The sequence below is a fragment of the Neoarius graeffei genome, chromosome 17 (genome assembly GCF_027579695.1).
Source record: "Neoarius graeffei isolate fNeoGra1 chromosome 17, fNeoGra1.pri, whole genome shotgun sequence".
NCBI lineage: Eukaryota > Metazoa > Chordata > Actinopteri > Siluriformes > Ariidae > Neoarius > Neoarius graeffei.
Genome location: NC_083585.1, coordinates 32,156,472 through 32,172,736, shown reverse-complemented (window position 1 = coordinate 32,172,736; position 16,265 = coordinate 32,156,472). Strand labels below are relative to the sequence as shown.

Sequence of the window (16,265 nt, the reverse complement as noted above, 5' to 3'; positions counted from 1 at the left end):
TGAACTGAATCTCAAGAGAAGATGGGTCATGCAGCAAGACAACAACCCTAAGCACACAAGTCGTTCTACCAAAGAATGGTTAAAGAAGAATAAAGTTAATGTTTTGGAATGGCCAAGTCAAACTCCTGATCTTAATCCAATCGAAATGTTGTGGAAGGACCTGAAGCAAACAGTTCATGTGAGGAAACCCACCAACATCCCAGAGCTGAAGCTGTTCTGTACAGAGGAATGGGCTAAAATTCCTCCAAGCCGGTGTGCAGGACTGATCAACAGTTACCGGAAACATTTAGTTGCAGTTATTGCTGCACAAGGGGGTCACACCAGATACTGAAAGCAAAGCTTCACATACTTTTGCCACTCACAGATATGTAATATTGGATCATTTTCCTCAATAAATAAATCACCAAATATAATATTTTTGTCTCATTTGTTTAACTGGGTTCTCTTTATCTACTTTTAGGACTTGTGTGAAAATCTGATGTTGTTTTAGGTCATATTTATGCAGAAACATAGAAAATTCTAAAGGGTTCACAAACTTTCAAGCACCACTGTACTTTCTCTACACTTTGGCCTTTATATCACTTTGCTGAAGGTTGAGCTTAGTTCCACAACTTTTGTGGCTCATCTCTGTATTTCTTCGTGAATTTGAATCTCTTATGGCCTCTATATTTCTGCTTTCAAAGTCTTCTTCAAACAGTGGATTGCGATACCTTCACCCTTGCCCTGTGGAGCTTGTTGGTAACATCACTAACTCTTGTTTTGGGGTTTTTCCTGACCGTTGTTTTGGAGGAGTTTGACAGGTGTTTCGGTCATCAACTGCTGTTTTTCTTGGCTGATCTGTTCAGTGTCTGGTTGTACACCAGTGGTTTTATTTTGTTTTTCAAGGCATTTCAAATCGTTGTGTTGGCTATGCCCAATGCTTGTGCAATGGATCTGATAAATTTTCCTTCTTTTATCAGCTTCAAAACAGCTTGCGTTTCTCCCATAGACAAGTCACTGATCTTAGTGTTGGTTTATCCTTCTTAATAACAGATACAGTCTTGACAGGTAAAACCCAGGGCTCAAATCAAGAGTAGATATTCAAAGCTGTTAATTATTTAGGCAATCGATCTAACAGGGCACATCTATGCAACAAGAAACAACAGTCAGTCATATGCTTCAATATTTTTTTTGATCACTTGGAAAAATGGGTGGGTTCAAACAAAATACAGACAACTACAATAATAGTTAAACTGACCTTGAGCAAAAGGAAGGAGCTCTGTCTGACATAAAGCACAGTGAAGTCCTTTCATACATGGTGAACCACTGGAAAAATGCTGGAAAAGAAAAGCACTTGTCCCAACGGTCATACATGGAAAAATCTCATCACTCTGCATAACTACTAGATTAAACATTTACGTTCTGTCTTTCGTCAGGCTTGATTTTAGAGATTTTATCCTTTTCTACCATATTGGTCTGCCTTCTTTTCCTTACACATGACCTTTGAACTCTGATCCCTGTAAAAGTGAGCACACAGACCGCATAACGGGTACAAGAAGGGCTACATTACAAAATCTAGCAAATGTATGTTTTGTACAATATCGTTGACACAAACAAGAATTTATTCAAAGTGGTGTAAAACCTTACACATTTTCCTACCTCTTTGATAAACACCGGTGACATCGTTCACTTCTCCTGTTTGATGACGAGGTTTGTTCCTCTCAGATACAGCCAAAAGTCTCGGACTTTTTCTACTCTGTGGCTCTGGAGTGACGATTTCAAAGCTGACTACAGACCGACCCTCAGCACAGACCTCATGACGGTCCTTTGCTGTGGGTTTAGCACAGCTCATGCGCTTTGTTGCTGCTCTCCTTGTTGTTCTCCTCACTGTCAACGCTGTACTTTTTGCTTTAGCATTACTGTACTGCATACAGAAAACTGAGGCCTGCATGGTCCTGGAGCTACTTTGACATTCAGAATCCTCTATACTCTCCACTTTTAGCACTGTTGCTACTTGGGCCTCTGTAGTAACTGCATCCCTGCCTTGAGCTCGAATGTCGTGGACTAGGGGTAAAGCAGAAGTCTGGGCTGGGCTTTCTGAAGATTGTGAAGCCACCTGACAACTTCCTCGCTTTCTGTGTTTGCAAACTTTCTCTTTCTTCCTCTCCACTGCACTGTGACCTAACAAACCAAGTAGAGTTAGTAAGAACCTATGTTATGCAGAAACTGTATAATCATCTCATTCCCAGTATATGGGAAAATGCTCCTAAAGTACCAAATGAAATGTATTCAGTTTATTCGATCAATTATGGAAATAACTACGCATTATAAAAGATTCATATTAGGTTGTGCTTAACTGATATTGTTTACTGCAGCGGTTAACATAACTTGAAGTTGAGGCTGAATCATATTTATATCAGAAACTCATGTTCAAAAGACCATCAACAAATAGTAACATTGCATAATTAATTTATGCCGGACTTATGGACTTAGTTTTAGTCAGGAATGAAACTTCGTTAAGAAGGATGACATTATCAGGTATTAGTTATAAAAAGGCAACCACTAAACAATCTTGCATGGGCCATACACATGCTACCTTTTAAATAAAACGTATATTGTATAACATTGGTGGTGTGCAAATATAATATTTAAATTTTAGATGGGAATTTCTCACAAAGCTAAATATTTTATAAAATGAATACAAATCTTAGTAACTGACCAAGCTTTAATAGCATTTAATAAGACATCTTTTCAGTACAGCACTTCCGTTAACAAAAGTTCCATCTGTTGAGTTCGGAATCAGCGTGACAAGTGAAGAATCAATATAATGCAATTAAATATTTCAGGGATAGATATATTCTCTGGCTGCGACAGTGTGTAGCCATGTGCTATATCTTGCATCAGTGCTGACAGCTTACTAGAATATCCTGAACAGCCAATTCCCACATTTCTCCCTTGCACGAGATTGCATTGATACTAATGGGACAGCTGCCATTCCCACAATGCAATTACAATCACTTGGCACAACACAGATGAAGAGGGATGAGCTTTAATTGAAAGGCTTTTCTCCCAGTTCCTCTGTAGCCCCCGCATTAACGACATCACTGCATAAAGCCATCTAACAAGACAATTCTTGTCAGACTAAGAGCATTTAATTTGACCAAGACATCTCTGCCAGAACTGAAGAGTTTGCCAGACAAAATTATACTCTAGACTCAGAACAAGGGCTCTAATAATGCTAACGTGACTCAATGATTTATTGCTAAGAAAAAAAAAAAAAATGTGGTAAGGCAAATGTTCTAGGTTTAAAAAAGGGCTTAAGAGAAACACTATTTATGCTCATATTAAGAACAAAATGAGTAAAAATCTATAGTAATTGAGCTTAAGCTGCTTTCAGATAAAGGTCAATTGTAGAAAACAATTATGTATTTATTTTTTGTCATGCACATTCCTTGGGTTGAAAATGAAAACATTTCACTCCCATTAAAACCAAGGGGAAACCGCCTTCTATCCTCTCTCCTACCACGCCCATTCAAATCCAATGCCAGACAAACAATAAAAGGGGGGAAAAAAAAAAACATCCAGTGCTGAGAACAAGCACTGTAAAGCAATTCACCTCAGGGCAGAGGTGAAGCTACTGTACACAGATTTCCACCACTATAAAGCCCAAACCACAAATTATCTGAGTGCGCATGTGCACTTGTTGAAATCTGCACATTTACCTCAAATGTTAAGAATCTGCTGAGGAAAAAAAAGAGACTGTTCAGGGCTTTTACACCATAACCTCCAACACCATAAAGAGAATACAATTAACATTTTATAGCATGTTCGTATTCAGTACATTATTGGTTTTTTGTCTAGGGGTAAAAACAAAACAAAACAGATTTCTGTGGTAATTTATTGTCCTCACATGCCTTCCCGGCTAAATACACAATTTTCACCTATTCAAAGGACATGCAATTAAAATTTTTACTGGCCTGTAATGGTGTAAAAATCAAAAACCTTTCAGCCATGAGAAATGAACTGTGTAAGAAATCCTTCAGCTCCCCGTTCCACTTGAGGTCCACTCATTAAAACCAGTCCAACCAAGTCTTCATATTTTGAAGCTATGGAAAATGTGCTTGACACTCATTTCAACACAGTTCAAAAGAAATCACAGGATTGTGTTAAAATCTTCTCTGCAAATTAACCCGGTGTGTTTGCAGTCCCACAGTACTGACACCAATGCCAAATATAATCTAAAACTCCCACCATTTTTTTTTTTTTTTAGAAAGACACACTTATTTACCATGGTACAGCTTTATATTCATTTACCATTTTAAAAATGTTACCATTTTTTAATCGTCAGTTGCAATGACCTGTGGCTGACTCCCTTGAAAGACAGGTGAAGTAGGTTTACCTGCTTCTCTGCTCGATGCTTTCTGTCTGGACCTGGAGAGCCTATATGACTTGCTGCTACTGCAGTGTTGTTCTTGTGTGGCCCTGTCCTCAGTTCCTATCCCACAGCTCACCCCTGCCTGCTCTACTCTGCTCTCAGACAACACACAGTCTCTGTTAGGAGAAACACAGTCTCTTTCAGGAAACGCAACAGCTCCTTTAACATCACTAGAGCCAGCACAGGTCCTCGTTTGTCCCTTCGTGGACCTGAAAACCTCCTCAGGCTGTCCATCAGCCATCTTTTCTATAGGGCAAAGAAGCTGGTCCATTTGAAGAGAAGGACTTTCCTCTGTAGCTGCTGTAGCTGATTCATTTTCCTCTACAGCTGCTGCAGCTGACTCTTCATCTTCTCCTTCAAACAGCTCTGGGGTGTAGAAGATGCTCTGGTCTTCCTGCTCCTCCTCATCATTATCATCACCATTATCTACAGGTCCTGCTTCACTCGTTTCCTGATTGGAAGCACAGTACGGAGGTGTCTTATCAGGAGACAGGGATAGTGACTGAAGAGGAGGGTCGGGTGGAATCTCATTCAGTGGAACAACTTCAGTCTGATCTTTCACTGCCTGATCAGATGTAGAAACGGTGTCCTTATTAACGACTGCTGAATTTACATACTGGTCCAGGTCCTTCCTGGAGTCTTTAGATTGGAAGATAGGGCTCCTGAATCGAGAACTGACTGGAGTGGAGGTGAACAGGCTTGGGATTGTTTGTTGTTTTGGCAGGATTTTAGGCCCATTACACTGAGGAATTCGTGATTCCAACTGATGCTGTGAAGGCGTCTGATCATCTAACCAAAAATAAAGACAAAAAGCAAGCCTTCAACACTTACTCTGAACTCAGAAAAAAAAAAAATCACCTCTGAAAAATAGACACAAAGGATCAAGTTATTTATAAGTAACTGCAAAACATCTGCTTGAATTGCTGGGCTTTACTAACAACAAAGAAAAAGCAGGCATGTCAGCACTTACATGCATACTACTACATTAAAAAACAGCATCACAGTTGTGAAAATAAATACATAATATACAGTGGTGCTTGAAAGTTTGTGAACCCTTTAGAATTTTCTACATTTCTGCATAAATATGACCTAAAACATCATCAGATTTTCACACAAGTCCTAAAAGTAGACAAAGAGAACCCAGTTAAACAAATGAGACAAAAATATTATACTTAGTAATTTATTTATTGAGGAAAATGATCCAATATTACATATCTGTGAGTGGCAAAAGTATGTGAAGCTCTAGGATTTGCAGTTAATTTGAAGGTGAAATTAGAGTCAGGTGTTTTCAATCAATGGGATGACAATCAGGTGTGAGTGGGCATCCTGTTTTATTTCAAGAACAGGGATCTATCAAAGTCTGATCTTCACAACGCATGTTTGTGGAAATGTATCATGACGCAAACAAAGGAGATTTCTGAAGACCTCAGAAAAAGCGTTGTTGATGCTCATCAGGCAACAAAAGGTTACAAAACCATCTCTAAAGAGTTTGGACTCTACCAATCCACAGTCAGACAGCTTGTGTACAAATGGAGGAAATTCAAGACCATTGTTACCCTTCCCAGGAGTGGTCGACCAACAAAGATCACTTCAAGAGTAAGGCATGTAATAGTCGGTGAGGTCACAAAGGACCCCAGGGTAACTTCTAAGCAACTGAAGACCTCTCTCACATTGGCTAATGTTAATGTTCATGAGTCCACCATCAGGAGAACACTGAACAACAATGGTGTACATGGCAGGGTTGCAAGGAGAAAGCCACTGCTCTCCAAAAAGAACGTTGCTGCTCATCTGCAGTTTGCTAAAGATCACGTGGACAAGCCAGAAGGCTATTGGGAAAATGTTTTGTGGACAGATAAGACCAAAATAGAACTTTTTGGTTGAAATGAAAAGTATTATGTTTGGAGAAAGGAAAACGCTGCATTCCAGCATAAGAACCTCATCCCATCTGTGAAACATGGTGGTGGTAGTATCATGGTTTGGGTCTGTTTTGCTGCATCCGGGCCAGGACGGCTTGCCATCATTGATGGAACAATGAATTCTGAATTATACCAGTGAATTCTAAAGGAAAATGTCAGGACATCTGTCCATGAACTGAATCTCAAGAGAAGGTGGGTCATGCAGCAAGACAACGACCCTAAGCACACAAGTCGTTCTACCAAAGAATAGTTAAAGAAGAATAAACCTAATATTTTGGAATGGCCAAGTCAAAGTCCTGACCTTAATCCAATCGAAATGTTGTGGAAGTACCTGAAGCGAGCAGTTCATGTGAGGAAACCCACCAACATCCCAGAGTTGAAGCTGTTCTGTACGGAGGAATGGGCTAAAATTCCTCCAAGCCGGTGTGCAGGACTGATCAACAGTTACCGGAAACATTTAGTTGCAGTTATTGCTGCACAAGGGGGTCACACCAGATACTGAAAGCAAAGGTTCACATACTTTTGCCACTCACATATGTAATATTGGATCATTTTCCTTAATAAACAAATGACCAAGTATAATATTTTTGTCTCATTTGTTTAACTGGGTTCTCTTTGTCTACGTTTAGGACTTGTGTGAAAATCTGATGTTGTTTTAGGTCATATTTATGCAGAAATATAGAAAATTCGAAAGGGTTCACAAACTTTCAAGCACCACTGTAATACTAGTCAGGAATCAGCTGAAGAACCAGTTTTAAAAGCACTATCTTAAGACAACATTCAAGAAATACGTCAACATTTTCTATATACAGTGTATCATTGGGGCAGTCAGTAAACACAAACGTTTTATTTATTTTTGCAGAAAGCTTTATATTTTATCTCAAAAATATCTCAAGTGAAAGAGAACAGGGAAGAACTGATGGCTGTGATACCAGCAGAACCACAAACAACACAGTTTTGGCCTTGTGAAGTGCAAATAACCAAACTTACATTTTACTGTATTGGTACAGTGTACAAAACTCACATAAAGCTACGTAAGATACGCCATTTTGTCATGTCGTTCTCATTCTAAGACCAGCAGTGGACAAATAAGTAGCATGGACACCTAGGGCAAGCAGATTTAATGCCAGCGTATTAGTTTTTCCATTCATAGTTACCTGGTGGATGAGTAGATTTAACAACCATAAAAAAGAAAATAAATCCTACTTCTTACTATCTTTTGGCCTGAATGTTTAAATGTAACGTACTTTATTCTAGTGTGAAACATCACTATGCTCTAGAATACATGCTCCAGAATCCCACTGACTTCTGCACTACACAAATCAGCCGTGGTATTATCTGGTACGGAGTAGAATGTTTTTTACGAGGCGGATTAATTAGCACGGATGGCATACGAGCTTTTGAGAATAAAGAACATGTGTGTACATGGAAACACTGAAAAACCCAGCAAACTAAAACCTATTACTCTACAACTCTCCTCCCAGAACGCACACACATCACAGTTAAAGGGGAACTGAAGTCATTTTTAAACTTGCTTTATTTTTTAATTAGACACGGGGAGAACAATGCAAACTCCACACAGAAAGGCCCTCGCCAGCCGCTGGGTTTGAACCCGGAACCTTCTTGCTGTGAGGCCACCGTGCAGCCCGTTGGTTAGAAGTCGTATGGAATAATCTCCATCACTGATGAAGCTGGCAAATCTCGAAATGAATCTAAATTGGAACGATATGGCGATCTGACCACTGTGTAAACGGTTTTCAAAATGGCGGCACTGACACGTCACGTTTGAAGTCGCGCACAAGTCTTGTGAAGGTCGCGTGGATAAGCGACGCCTGCCGTGGACCAAACGAACTATATTCAACATGGCTAAAAACCGAAAAGGCTGAGAAGTGTAATATAATATGCCAATACCTGTCACGATATAAGGTTAATAAAACCGAAAACATAATTAACATGTTAATTACGTTTTCGGTTTTATTAACCTTATATCGTGACAGGTATTGGCATGTTAATTACGTTTTCGGTTTTATTAACCTTATATCGTGACAGGTATTGGCATATTATATTACACTTCTCAGCCTTTTTGGTTTTTAGCCATGTTGAATGTAGTTCGTTTGGTCCACAGCAGGCGTCGCTTATCCACGCGATCTTCACAAGACTTGTGCGCGACTTCAAACGTGAAGTGTCAGTGCCGCCATTTTGAAAACCGTTTACACAGTGGTCAGATCGCCATATCGTTCCAATTTAGATTAATTTCGAGATTTGCCAGCTTCATCAGTGATGGAGATTATTCCATACGACTTCTAACCAACGGGCGGCATGGTGGCCTCACAGCAAGAAGGTTCCGGGTTCGAACCCAGCGGTCGGCGAGGGCCTTTCTGTGTGGAGTTTGCATGTTCTCCCCGTGTCTGCATGGATTTCCTCCGGGTGCTCCGGTTTCCCCCACAGTCCAAAGACATGCAGTTAGGTTGACGTGGGGCAGCCTTGGGCTGAGGTACCCTTGAGCAAGGCACTTAATCCCTGACTGCTCCCCGGGCGCTCTGGTGTGGCTGCCCACTGCTCTGGGTGTGTGTGCGCGCATGCGTGTGTTCACTGCTTCAGATGGGTTAAATGCAGAGAATGAATTTCACTGTGCTTGAAGTGTGCATATGACAAAGGTTTCTTCTTCTTCAACATGGAGTAGAGAAGAGTTAGAAAGATGACAGGATAAGGACTAGTCCGTCACGCTGGTATTTACGTCATTACTGTCGCACAATTAAAACCAGCTAGACCAGCTAGGCGGCTGGTGGGTTTTTAAAATAATAAATACATACATATATTTTTGTGATAAATACATATTATACTAAGCGCATTTCTCACATAATCCTCACTAAGGTTTCGGACAGCACTACAAAATAGCGTCTCCACTATATAGTGCCCTATATAGCGAGTAGGGAGTGATTTCGGACACAGGGAAAACATCCGGCTTGATTACGTCAGCATTCGAAAGAGGGCGTGCAGGTCTTTTGACAACGTTGGCGGATGCTGGTCACTTTGATTTCCGCTGTACATTTTACTTTATGAAGTCATACACAGGTCTCAGCGAATCTCTTTTACGCCCACTGCTTTGACATACGGACTGATATATTACATAGCATATTGCAAATCACTCATAACTTGCTATGGCAGTGACAAAATAGCTGTCAGAAATGCATTCCTACATTTTATAAAATGAGATAAATAGAATTTTGATGATAAAAATTTTTTTCCTTCAGTTCCCCTTCAAACATACTGAGAGAAAATAAAGATGCCAGACTTAATATATTTTTTTAACTTACGAAGCAAGAACACCAGAGCCAAAATGTGGTCAGTGTCGCAAACACAATGTGCTACATCAAAAAACTTGATCGGTAGTGGACAAGTGGACTGGAGTAGACTATTTTTACACAGTCGTCCCCTCTTAACTAGCAAACCTGCTGGCCATACATTATTAGATCATGTTAGCAAAATGTATTTAATTAGGCATCCAGATAAAGAAAACACGAGACGGGACAACACACTGGAGCTTTCACTTGTGCTAGATAATGAACTGATGAATTGTCTACCCTTGAAGACCTTCACTGAACTTTGAATTAATTTGATATAGTCATGTATTTTGAATATTTACAGGTTTTATGCTTTTTTCTCCTCAAACAAAGGTGTTAGAATTCTTGTCCGGAGTAAAAACACAATCTACAGGCATGATAGGTAGAGCTTAGTTTAAAAATAAACGCTTTTTTGACTGCAAATTGGAGTTAGACCATGTACCTGCTTCTGAAGGGTGGCTGACAGAGGGAACAGTAATCTGACCCTCAGAGTTCAGGCACTGGTGCAGTTTCGGAAGCTCAGGAAGGGACTGTAGAGCAGATGACTGAGCTCTGGGGGACTCAGGGTTAGTCTGAGCAAGCTCCTCAGTGTGGCTCTCTACTTCTCCCTGCTGGCTCTGGGAGAAGGACACCAAAGACTGAATGGCACTAGTAAAGCTGTCATGATGCTTCACCAGCTGACGCACCCACTTGGACAGGCCTAGGATGAGCATGTGGAAAGAGCGAGTGTTAGACTAACCACATAACCTGCTCTCTATTTCCATAACCATTTCACCGCTTGATCATGTAGTAGGTCTTCTCAATTCGGTTTTGACCACGATGTGTAAATAATATAGTGCAGATTTTCATGTAATCAACACTTCGGACTCTACCACTGCATGTAAAAGAACCGAGGCCTTATGTACACATTATTTGACCATTGTTCATGCAGGGGTATCTCATAGTAAAAGAACACTATCCCCATCTAGTGTTTCCAGACATGCAACTACACATTAATGAGGCCTCAGTCCTTCATGCTTTCCAAAACAGCCACTTGAAACATAGATGGTATGGAAACTAGCATAACCCTTTTCCTCATTACCTGTGATATACTTGTTGGGGTTGGCTCTAAAACGGTCGTCCACTAAAATAAGCGCACCCCAGTCATTTCTATGCCGAATACACCTATGGAGAGCAAATGGACAAAACATAAAACACTCATCAATTACTTTCTACATTCATTCATTTTCAGTAACCACCACTACAAAAAATTAATTCAAACCAGTCACTCAAAATGCAGATGTAAATGTATCCTTTCAAGTGGTTCATATTACAAATTCTGTGTAGCCTCGTTACAATAATCGTGATGCAATTATAAGACTTTTGGCAACATTAATATTTGTGTCATCACTTTTACCGGGGCGGCACGGTGGTGTAGTGGTTAGCGCTGTCGCCTCACAGCAAGAAGATCCGGGTTCGAGCCCCGTGGCCGGTGAGGGCCTTTCTGTGCAGAGTTTGCATGTTCTCCCCGTGTCCGCGTGGGTTTTCTCCGGGTGCTCCAGTTTCCCCCACAGTCCAAAGACATGCAGGTTAGGTTAACTGGTGACTCTAAATTGACCGTAGGTGTGAATGTGAGTGTGAATGGTTGTCTGTGTCTATGTGTCAGCCCTGTGATGACCTGGCGACTTGTCCAGGGTGTACCCCGCCTTTCGCCCGTAGTCAGCTGGGATAGGCTCCAGCTTGCCTGCGACCCTGTAGAACAGGATAAAGCGGCTACAGATAACGAGATGAGATGAGATCACTTTTACCCACCAACTATCTGATGACAAATCTTTAACATGTACCTTCCCAAAGCCTGATTTAGGGCCCGGTACGCCTGGATCTCATACCATCGGCTTCCTGGGAGAAGACCTCTGGATTTACAGTGCTGGTCATTGTATTTCATTTTCAATTCAACCTGTAACCCAAAGGAAAATGTACATTTAAACACAAAACAGTTTTAAAAAACACCGTTTCCTAGAATTTAATTTTTTACACTGAACCAAAGATGCATCATGAAAAATCAAATTAGACCTCAAAGATGACACAAACCGCAAGACTAAATATCTATCTTTTGACAAACACTTGAATTAGCACTTACATTAAATAGATCATCTAAATCTAATCTAAAAACATTAAAAATGGTTTTAAAAAAAAGGGTTTAGTTTGATATTTTTAGTGCCTGACCCACTGAATGAGTATGAGAAAATGTTTTTCTTTGAAGCACTTTCTTTAAGTCACTCTGGAAAAGGACATCTGCTAAATGCTGTAAATTTGATTCTACAAAATGCAATACTAAATGCCAGGTCATCTCTGAACAAATATAAAAAAATGTTATACAAAAGCTGCTAGATAAACAATTCATCAGAGATACTCCATGGTCAGTCACATTATTTCAGACAAGCTGCCTGATTAAAACACGAGCCCACTGCATTACCCCAGGCAGAACCTACCACCATGAAGGTGACCATCAGGGCCTGAAGAGCTTTCCTAAGCCTCTGTCCACACTTGCTGCTTTGTTTGGTTTTGGGTGGAAGACTATGGCATGAGACGGCGTGAACGGGCCACTGAATGACATCAGCCTTGCCATACAAATGGCAGGGTGTTGTGTCCATCAATTTCCACCCATCACTTTGTTTTTTTTTTTTAGTGCTAACCTTTTAAAGTCGACAAGTGAAAAGTTCAGCTCCCATTGGATAGGACAGGCTGGCAAAGCTTTCTAACTGCTTGTGACAGGTACCATGTGTTCAGAAACACCCACTTAGAGCTAAAAGGCCATCACCAGGACAGGTACAGCCTGGTCCCAGCAAACATCAGCAAAAGTCAAATGTTGATATTTTGGATTTATGAATTTAAGAGTTTAAGATACTGAGCTGCAACTTTACATCCTTAATGATGTCAAATACATCTTTGTTTTATTATTACTACAAATTAAATTTTTTGGGTCAATATTTTCATGCAAGTAAATACCATATACACGCACAAAAAAAATTTATATATATATTAATTTCTTCTCAGGCACTTCCAAATTTGATATAAAATATGATGCTGATCACAACTGAATGAAGATTTGGTCATCAAAAATAAAGGCCACTAGCTCAAGGCTGCAAATGTCATTTAATTCCAATCAGGGTCCATTTCAGCATCTGGGCCTTCACCTCCCTGCACTACATTAACACTCAATTCGATATGACAGGCTGCATATGTGAAAAAGGCAGTTCTAGCTGTGGGCCAAATCTCCTAAATGTGCAAGAAACCACAAGCTGGAAGGGATTTGTTAAATGTCAGAGGATAGCCTTCTTCAACTTTACCTGTTCATCCCTAAAAACAGACATTGACTGAGAGGCATGCTTCAAGATTGACTGTGTGTGTGTGTGTGTGTGTGTGTGTGTGTGTGTGTGTGTGTGTGTGTGTGTGTGTATATGCACTAAGACTTAAAAAAAAAAAAAGAAAAGAATGATTCATACTGATGCATCAGTGCACTTTACACAAATCCATATTCACATCCTGCAATGCCTTATTTTAAGATGAGATGTGCGATTTTTAAAAAAATATATATTTTAAGCAGTTATTTAAAAATTACAATAGCCAAGAAGGAAGAGCATCATATCAGATCAAACCAGAATATACAGGAGCAAACTGACAAAGAATACCAGTAACCTTCATTTTTAGAGGCTAATTTATTGAGAAACTCTGTCTGCATGTATGGAATCATAAAAAGCACCCAAAGGAAACAGATTAATCAGCATTTGAATGTTAAACATCATGCATGAAAGCTCGGCAAGTTTTGCATTATAGACTTCATGATCCCTGGATACTGCAGTAGCTTTTTTTTTTTTAAACTTCACAGCAAGCAAATTATACTGCAACGTTGATAAACTGTTGGAAATGTCGCATTTGCTTAGGTGCCATTACACAGCCTGATTTCATCATTGTTCTAAGACACTTGTTTCCCCACAAAGATACTGTTTCAAACAGAGTTGAAACACAGAATGTGAAGGTAAATATGGAAGCATTTCAATGCTGGGAAAAAGATTTATCGTACAAGAAAAGGTGTGTATGTGCGTCAGATTAAAGTGTCATGACAGATCTGTCACAGCTATGCCTGCGACAGCTATGAAGCCATGATGAAGCCTCTGTGTGTGTGTGTGTGTGTGTGTGTGTGTGTGTGTGTGTGTGTGTGTGTGTGTGTGTGTGTGTGTCAGTCAGAAAGGCTGTAGGCAGAGGAGCAACTGCACTCTAACAGTCATTAGTGTCAATGTCCTCTGTTGCCTCTGCCCTAATGAGGTCATCTCCTAAACTCCAGGGAACCCAAGGTCTCAGTATCAGTCAGTATCGCTCCGCTCCAAAGCTCACCACATTATTCTCTCCGTTCAGCATAATGATAGCAAGAGGACAGAAAGCTGGAGACGCCACATCATAAACGTGAGGTCCAGCACAACCACGTTTATTCATTATGCTTTACATCCACATGAATGAGAAAACACACACACACACACACACACACAAAAAAAAAAAAACCTCCTCACTTCTTGCACTGTTTTGATGCAGAGGGTAGCACTTTCGTGGTATGCAAGTTATGGCCCTTTTTCCACTACCCTTTTTCAGCTCACTCCAGCCCGACACGGCTCGCGTTTCGACTACCTCAGAGCAGCACGACTCAGCTCGCTTCAGCCTTACTCAGCACCCAAAACTTGCACGGTTTTGGAGTAGGGCTGAAGCGAGCCAAACCGAGCCGAGTGAGGCTGGGAGCGTGAGCAGACACTCCCCTGTGCACTGATTGGTGAGGAGGAGTGTCCTCACATGCCCACACACGCCCCGCGAGCACGCTGGGATCTGTAAACACGGAAGAAGAAGAATTACGAATTACAAGAATTTCTGAAGCCTTATGCGCCTCGCCTCATCTATACGCTCTTGCCAGTATCTGTTGGCGTTGTCGGTGACAACAAGCCACAGCACCAAGACCAGCAACACTAACGACTCCATGTTTATTGTTTACTCTCCGGGTCGTGAGACTACCGCTTAAAAGGTCACTGATGTCACTGTTTGCGACATCACGTAACGTCCACCCACTGTGTCCACCCACTTCCAGCCAGCACGGTTCAGCGCGGTTGTAGTCGAAAAGCAACTCCAACAGCCCCACTCAGCTCGACTCAGCCCAACTCAGCACGGCACGGCTCAGCCCGACTCAGCCGCGTTGGTAGTAGAAAAGCGGCAATAGAGAGACTAAACAAATGTTCCATTCAATTAAATTCATATAGTACTTTTAATGAGAAATGTTTAATATTATGTAGAAATTGTGTAGAAATGTATTATGTATGGAACATTAAATTCCCAACTGCTTTACAAACAATGACCAAGTATATGACATAATTATACATTCCGCGAGTGAGTCACGGCTGCAGTCTTCTCAAAACGTAATGCAGTACACATGGTCTAGACAGTCAATCCAGATCTGATTTTTTGCATATCCAATTCAAATCCAATCTTCCTGACTGACCATATAATATTAGATATTGCAAGCGATCAGCTCCGATTTGTGTACCCGTGTGGCAATCTTCATTTTCAGTCTTATTCACATTGGTTGCTTTAGTGATGACGTTGTGCCCGAAAGTAAAAGTAGTTCACAAACAAACCAAGATGGAGGGGAATGAAATGGGCTTATTTACAGCGCCCTCCACAATTATTGGCATCCCTCGTTAAGATATGTTCTTAGGCTTCTAATAAATTCATTTTTTTTTTAAATAATATAGGACAATGCAAAAAAAAAAAAAAAAAGAGAAAAATCCAACCTTTAATTCAAAGTGCATTTATTCAGTGGGGAAAAAAAATCCCACATTAAGAAATAATTATTTTACATTAAATCATGTGTGCCACAATTATTGGCACCCCTGATGTTAATACTTTGTACAACTCCCTTTTGCCAACACCACAGCACTTAATATTCTCCTATAACATTTCACAAGATGGGAGAATACAGAGAGAGGAATATTCGACCATTCCTCTTTGCACAATCTCTCTGAATCGTTCAGAGTCCTGGGTCCTCTCCTATGCACTCTCCTCTTCAGCTCACCCCACAGGTTTTCAATTGGGTTGAGGTCTGGGGACTGAGATGGCCATGGGAGGAGCTTGATTTTGTGTCTGGTGAACCATTTTTGTGTAGATTTGGCCACATGTTGAGGGTCATTATCTTGCTGAAAGACCCAGTGACGACCTATCTTCAGCTTTCAGGCAGAGGCCACCAGATTTTTATTTAAAAATGTCCTGGTATTTCAAAAAGAGTTCATGATGCCATGCACCCTAACAAGGTTCCCAGGGCCTTTGGAAGAGAAACAGGCCCACAGCATCACCGATCCTCCCCCATACTTCACAGTGGGCATGAGGTGCTTTTCCGCATACTCATCTTTTGTGACGTATTAGAGTGTTCGTTGCCAAAAAGCTCTATCTTGGTCTCATCTGACCAAAGCACATGGTCTCAGTTGAAGTCCCAGTACCGCTTAGCGAACTCCAGACGTTTACGTTTATGCTTGTAAGCGAGAAAAGGTTTTTTCCATGCATGCCTCCCAAACAGCT

General features: G+C 40.7%; 1 protein-coding gene across 3 annotated transcripts in view; it reads right to left on the bottom strand.

Moving 5' to 3' along the window:
- Positions 1 to 2,686: 2,686 nt before the first annotated feature.
- The window catches only part of brip1 (BRCA1 interacting helicase 1), a 77,254-nt gene continuing 63,675 nt past the window's right edge, over positions 2,687 to 16,265 (bottom strand). For all 3 annotated transcript variants that reach the window (XM_060944024.1, XM_060944023.1, XM_060944025.1), the window contains exons 17-20: positions 11,498 to 11,610; positions 10,756 to 10,838; positions 10,117 to 10,374; positions 2,687 to 5,203 (exon numbers count right to left, since the gene is read on the bottom strand). In XM_060944024.1, coding sequence (XP_060800007.1) covers positions 4,317 to 5,203; positions 10,117 to 10,374; positions 10,756 to 10,838; positions 11,498 to 11,610 — 1,341 coding nt within the window. In that variant the 3' untranslated portion in view covers positions 2,687 to 4,316. The remainder of the gene's footprint in view (positions 5,204 to 10,116; positions 10,375 to 10,755; positions 10,839 to 11,497; positions 11,611 to 16,265) is intronic.